The 6,887-nt window shown below is 34.9% G+C and overlaps 1 protein-coding gene across 3 annotated transcripts; it reads left to right on the top strand.

The window, feature by feature from the left end:
* On the top strand, nucleotides 1-2,689 carry LOC142626239 (uncharacterized). Of its 3 annotated transcripts, none has more exons than XM_075800040.1 (2): nucleotides 6-2,065; nucleotides 2,493-2,689. In XM_075800040.1, exons 1-2 carry the CDS (start codon nucleotides 664-666, stop codon nucleotides 2,558-2,560), a joined length of 1,470 nt encoding a protein of 489 aa, XP_075656155.1. In that variant the 5' UTR covers nucleotides 6-663; the 3' UTR covers nucleotides 2,561-2,689. The 3 variants fall into 3 exon arrangements, with proteins under 3 accessions (XP_075656156.1, XP_075656155.1, XP_075656157.1); XM_075800042.1 differs by having other exon boundaries at nucleotides 8-2,065; nucleotides 2,431-2,568; XM_075800041.1 differs by lacking the exon at nucleotides 2,493-2,689 and having other exon boundaries at nucleotides 1-2,425.
* Nucleotides 2,690-6,887: the final 4,198 nt, after the last annotated feature.

The raw sequence follows: 6,887 nt of genomic DNA, 5'->3' as shown, positions 1-6,887 counted from the left end.
TCCCCCTATCAAAACCTCTCTCTCTTTCTCTCTCTTTCTATGGCTACCCCACCCTGATCTTTTTGAGTGGAACCGTAGATCCAAGCAGCCCCTAGCTAGAGCAGAAAAGGTTATAGAGAACCATTCCTCTCTTTCTTTTCTCTCTTTCTTTGTTTCTATTTTTTTTTTTTTTTTGGGTGCACTATAAGCCCTTTGAAACCCTAATCCACCTTAACCCCATAATAGTAAAAAACCAAAACCAAAGGGCTTTCATTTGTGTAGCTCTTCTTCAACCATCAATTTCATGATCCGTGGGTTGTTTATTATTCTCCCTTCTTTACACATACCCCTGTTGCTCAAAGACAAAGCAAAAGCACGCAAAGCCACTGTCTGAGTTTCCAGATCAGAGCCTTTAAGACATGGGTACTTTCTGAAAGCTCTTCTTCCAGAAAGATCTCTCTCTTATCTGGTCTCTCTCTCTCTGGGTCTTTATAATATTATTACCTCATGCTTTGTTTTGTAGCTTCCTCTCAAATGGGTCTGTGTATGTTAGTAAGTAAGTAAGTGAGCAAATCTCTCTGCAGCTCTAGCTTCTCCATATCTCTGTCTCTCAAACTCACGTCTTTCCCTTTGTTTGTGGTCTTGTTGGCTCTATCTCTTTGTTGTTGTCTTTTTCTCTTTGTCATGGATTCTGGTAATAGTGGCAGTATGCAATCTTCAAGTGGCGGTGATGAAGAGTATGATTCACGCGCCGAATCGATCTCGGCCTTCTTGAACCCACCTAGCCACGTTGGTTCATTGTCTAACCAAGCACATCCACATCAACAGCCACACCACCAAACCCACACGATGTTTGATCCTCTATCAAACTACTTCGACCCTTCATCATCAACAGCACGGTCGGTTCAAAACCCACTCTCAAACCCAAATTCCCTGCTGAATTTCGATATGGTGTGGTCCAAAACAGCAAGATCTGACCCAAATCCCACCGATCTTGGCGGCTTAATAACTCCCTCATCCTCAGCGCCGAGCCAACCATTCTTGACCAACCAATTAGGTGGACAACAAACCAGAGCCCCTACTTTTCACAACATTCAGATCCCCCCTCAGTCTGATCAGCAACAAAATGCTTCGCGTGCTTCACTTTCCTCCACTTCAGCAAACGATCAAGCACAGCCCAGCAACAACAACATGGTTCGGAACCCAAAGAAGAGGTCCAGAGCCTCAAGGCGTGCACCCACTACTGTTCTGACCACAGACACCACCAATTTCCGAGCCATGGTTCAGGAATTTACTGGGATTCCCGCACCACCCTTCACATCCTCACCGTTCCCAAGAAGCCGCCTTGATCTCTTTGGCACATCTTCTTCTTTGAGATCGTCAGGGCCACCAGGTTTAGACCCTTCACCCCCTCCTTATCTTTTAAGACCTTTTGCTCAAAAAGTTCAGCCTCTCCCATTCGTTTCCTCCACTTCTTCTACTACTTCAATGATTGATGTTTTAGGTTCTAATCCCTCTACTAATGCTTCTAATTCAACTTACCAACATCATAATCTTCTCAACATGAACATGCAAAGCCCAATTCTCAACTTCCAATCCCTCCTTCAAGCCCAACCTAAATTCTCACTTTCCAATTCACCCAACATACACAATCTTGGCTCTAAACCTCAAGGTGGCTCTTTGGAAATTCCATCCAATGATCACTCGCATCTTAAGATGGGCACTAGTGTTTTAGAAGAATTTGGGTTGACACCACAACAACAACAACAACATCCGCATCATCATCAGCAACAGCAGCAGCACCACCACCACCATGTTAGTACGCAACTCATGAGTGGGCTTCCAAACATAGTTTCTTCGGATGGAACAACATTGTCTCGGACCGACAACAACAGCAACAGCAACAGCAACAACAATAATCCTCCTCCAACCAACTGGACCAACGACATGGGACTCAATGGAAGTTATAGTAATTCAGAGAGGGTTACTAATAATGGAAAGTTGAATTACTCGGCTGCTGCTTCTTCTTCGTCAGATTTTCATCATGGCGATAAAGGGCCAGAGAATGTAGCTACAAGAAGTGAAGGTATGGTGGAATCATGGATTTGTTCATCAGATTAGGCATAACCAAAAAATATATATATCACCCAAAAAAAAGAAAAAAGAATGAGGTAGCGGTATAAAGAAATATGGCATGGAAGAAAATGTTGGTGTTGTCCATCTTATAAACCATGACCACCAACAAAATCAAAACACCTTTTTTGGCTTTTTTCTTTGTTCATTTTCCTCTTAATTATATGTAAATAATAGCCTCTTCTTTTGATTCTCTTTCTTCTTTTTTTTTGGGTCATTTTCATACATTCATATACGAACGAAAGACCATGGTCTCTTTTCTGTGTTTATTATTCTCTTTACTTCAATAGTAAAATGCTGTTTATTTTTGCCTTATAGACTGCGTGGCCTTTCATGGCTAGCTGTACATGGGTTTCTGAGTTTGACTATTATTATTTAAGGTGGATATTTGGATCAAAGTGGAACAAAACAAACCCATCAGACAGTCTCTCTCTCTGTGTATGTATGATGTATCTTCCTCGTACCTTCTCTTCTGAAATTTCTACCTTATCTGAAAACGAAGAATGAAACTTCTACTCAAAAACTCTTCAGTGCAAATCAGCGAGTGGCTTAGATTTTTGTCTGCTTTTTACGTTTAGTCCCTCTCTCCACAAATTTATTAATAATGCTTTATTTAATTTAAGTTTTATTTATTTATTTCTTTCTTTCTTTAATAATCCGTATTATGTATGGGAGTGATTGGTGGCGAGATTTAGGGAATCGTTAGCCGCCGCAATCTTGTTTTATAGGTTTCAAATCAAATACATCTTCATGTGTTTGTGTTTCTTTTTTTTCTTTTTTTTTATATATAAAAAATTAATTTTGTGATACCCTTTAAAAGTTTCACACGGATCCATGCATTTGTACAACACCATTAAACTATTAAGTTTTACAGTAACCACTCCTATCTTTGGACGACATTTTAGCACTTGGCTTTGCCTACTTTCACACAATATATATATATATATATATATATATATATATATATATATATATATGAATACTATCTATCTTTCAAGGTTGTACATTTCGGACAAAACAAAACCTGTATTCAAAGGTTGTACATTTCAGACAAAACTAACTTTTTTCGTTGGTCTTTAAAGTACAACCACAAGATTAGAATTTCTTTCTTTTGTTTTTTTATTTCTCTTCGTTGGAGAGAGGATGTGCGGTATTCGATCTTTCTTTGTATTCTCACTTGGGAAAAGTCTGAAGTGAACTAGATGCATATTTATATGCTTTGCACCACATTTAAAATATGTTTGATTTGCCACATTTTTTTACAACTTATTTATAATCTGGTTTCCTTATTACAGGGGGGAGGAAAAAAAATTATCCATAATTAGTGGAAAATGTTTTTGGAGAAGTTTTTATTTTGATAATTTTGTGGTTAATTATTAAGGAATCTTAATTTTTTTTTTCTTCATATTAGTATTAATGAATATGCAAAAAAACAGGTGCAACTTGGTGTACAACAGCTGTGTAAAATGGACATTCATGCCACTTTTTAAGCTGAAATTTATCCAAATTCTACTCAATCGTGGGGAGTAGGTTTCTGTAGTTAGAGTCATTTACCAGAAAAATAAAATAAATAAATAAAAAGGTAAAAACTTTACCTTTTTCTATATGCCAAAGTATTGAATATGTAGTCCACATTTGAGATTTTTCTATATTTTTTCACGGCCATTTATTTTTTTTAATGTTTTATTAATGCAAATTTTCAATAAATTTTTCAAGATTTTCGCTGTCAAAAAAAAAATTCCTTCATATTAATATATTATTCCAATATCAACTCTTATAATTCAATAGATTTTTTTGGTGATTTAACGGAAATATTCAAAATTCAAATTCTCTCTCTTCCAACTCTCAAATTATAATAAACAAAAATCCAATATCTAGCTTGTGATATTTCAGGAAATATTTCTAGATATCTTTTTTATCTCCAAAACAAAGATCCTAACTCAACTCACACCCCAAGGGAAAAATATGTTTGTGATAATCTTGTTATTTCAATGATTTGAGAAAGCAGTAGAAGGGATTTCATGGAAGCAAATTCAATCGCTTTGAATGTATATTTGGATGAGTCTATTTTTTAAATAAATAAATTTTGTAAATTTACAATTATATTTGAAAAAAATAAAAAAAACAGAATATTAATTTCAACTATCTAGGCACAGCATTCCCATATTAATTTGACATACAATTTTTTTGGCAATAAAAATCTTTTATTCGAGCCAAAAAAAAAAAGACCTACATCTTTGTAGGTGGAGGTGCCTTGCTATGGGTATGGGACACTAATTAGCTTGCTTAAAATCTTACTGTTGTATTAAAATTCAATCTCAATTCCTGGCATAAGTATGATTTTAGCCGCAAGAATTTATGAGGTAGAGTGGAGATAAATACAAGGAAATTTTCAGCATCTTTTAGTGGTTACTTTGCATTATAAATTTATAATAACTAGTCAAGAATCTTATAACTCAATTGATCGGTGTTTTCTGGTATTTCCAATAGAGGTATTGAAAACTTAAATTCTCCTCTCTTAACTATTGAATTAATAAATAAATAACATAGTCAACAACAAAATGATAATTGATAAAGAAAGTATCAAAAATCAAAATGCATAGATCTTAATGTACATGTGTTCATTTATGAGAAAAATATAACATATGATATATATCAACAAAAAAAAAATTTAGGATCACGTCCAACCCCCCCCCCCCTCCTCTTTGTAAGTCCACATCCCCATTTTTTCCTGTAATCACCTATAATCACATAAAAGACAAGGACTCTCTATTGTTAACATTTGGAATTATTCTAGAACCACAATTTTTTTGTGCCACAACTTTGATGTAATAGATTGTGAGTAGCTACTTCTCATTTTCACATGAACTCACCACTTTTTGTTTATAACTCAGAATCTATCACAACAAAGTTGTAACACAAAAAGTTGTGATCTTAAATTTCCTTAAGGATTGAACTTTAAACTAAAATTTGGACCATCCTTAAAAAAATTAATAAAATTGGACCAACAATATATGCCAATTGCCATAAATTATTGCAAATACTGCACTAAGCAATAAAGGCACCTAGGCAAGTTTTAGCATCTTAAATAGTCATCACTCTTGTTTATATAAGTAGTTAAGTACTGTCTTGTTTCTCAATATATCATTACCCAATCACCTTTTAGATAAACCCACAAAATAAGCACATTGTAAAAAGAAGGAAAACAAGAGAGAGGGGTAGAGGGGAAAAGCTTATTTCAACCTTTTTGTCAAACATTATTGTGACAAAAAAGATGATTTCCATTCCCGCCAAAGCACAAAGGCAAATCGCACATGACAACCACATAATGTTCCAATATTTTCAAATATCAAGAACTAGGGAAAAGTTGCAAATCCATTCCAAGCACTTGCATATGATATGCCAATATATATCTGAAAGCTGGTAATCTTTTTTCATTTCAATTGATTGATAGATCATGATCTTTTTCACTTCAATTATGCATCTTTCACCTTTGGTTTAAATTTAGAATGATGAGAGGGAGATGAGTGTGCTTTCAAAATGTTTTGAATCTTTTGGCAAAAGGAGGTATGCAACCCATAGGATTTTGGGAGACTTTTTACAAAAGGGTACTAGATTTCACATTTCTTTTGGAAATGAAATCTTTTTTTATTTAATATAAACATTTTAAATAATAATAATATAAAATAAAAAACATTGAAATGATTAGGCATGGGATTTTGAGAGATTTAAGGGCCAGGGGGTCTAGGCCTATTAAGAGAGAGGGTGTTGTGACCGGGGACACTTCTTTTAGCATCATGGTGGCCCATGTCAGTGAATAAGCCTTTGCTCAATAGCAATGATGGCTCTTCTCTCTCACTCACTCACTCACACTCATTCCCATCTCAGCCCACAAGGTAAATATCACAGGCTGAAACAGTAAGGTAAACTGTGGCAAAGGCACCTCTCTCTCACTTTCTACATAAAAATGCCCTACAAATTTGAGCCTAAACTCAAAAAGACACTGAACTTTTTGGTATCCCCATCAAAAAAGGCTGGCACCATCCCTTCCTTACTTGAAACCATTCACACTTTGTAAGGAAAAAAAAAGCATATATTCAATTGCTCTAACTGCTAGAAGAAGACAAAGTTTCGTATTATGGAATAAACAATATTCTATAGCACACATCTCTCTCTTTTTTCGCAAACATATCTTGATGTCAACATGATGCTTGATTTTTACATTCTATATATAAACAAATGTTTTCAAAAGAAGTTTTAATAAACTAATTCAACTATGTATGCAACCTTTGACCTGAGCTAGTAAATGTGTCATCTAAAACATTTATTTAATGGGGGTCCCTAATTAATTAACCTATCTAGACAAATTCACATGCCTTTGGCTTATACACTATTTTAAATTGTACCCTTTTTAGGGGTAAGACTTTTTCAATTTCTTTTTTTGTGTTACTTTTACTTAAACGAAAAGAATTTCGCATCACCTTTTTGTCAAATGGTCCACTCTTTATAAAAATGAACTATATGTCTATATATAAAAGATGGCCCATGGCCAACAGCAACCAAAATATGAAAGCTTGAATTGTCTTTTATATTCTCTGATGGACGTGGTTTACGGGTTCCATGATGATGATGAAAACAGACTGACTGAGAGCTCAGGGAAGTGAGTGAGTCTTTACTCTTCAAAGTCTTTGTGCTATACTTCTAGCTAGAGCATTATTAGCTATATATACAAACCTTTTTCTTTTTTTTTGGCTAATTAGGGTTATACTACACAA

The sequence above is a fragment of the Castanea sativa genome, chromosome 2 (assembly GCF_040712315.1).
Source record: "Castanea sativa cultivar Marrone di Chiusa Pesio chromosome 2, ASM4071231v1".
NCBI classification, from domain to species: Eukaryota; Viridiplantae; Streptophyta; class Magnoliopsida; order Fagales; family Fagaceae; genus Castanea; species Castanea sativa.
This window is presented reverse-complemented; position numbering and strand designations above follow the sequence as displayed.

Excerpts from the sequence above, each read along its gene's own strand:
- LOC142626239 (XM_075800040.1), top strand. The coding sequence starts at position 664 with ATGGATTCTGGTAATAGTGGCAGTATGCAATCTTCAAGTGGCGGTGAT. Across the intron at positions 2,066-2,492 it reads TGTAGCTACAAGAAGTGAAG|GTGGATATTTGGATCAAAGT; the intron begins GTATGGTGGAAT and ends TTATTATTTAAG.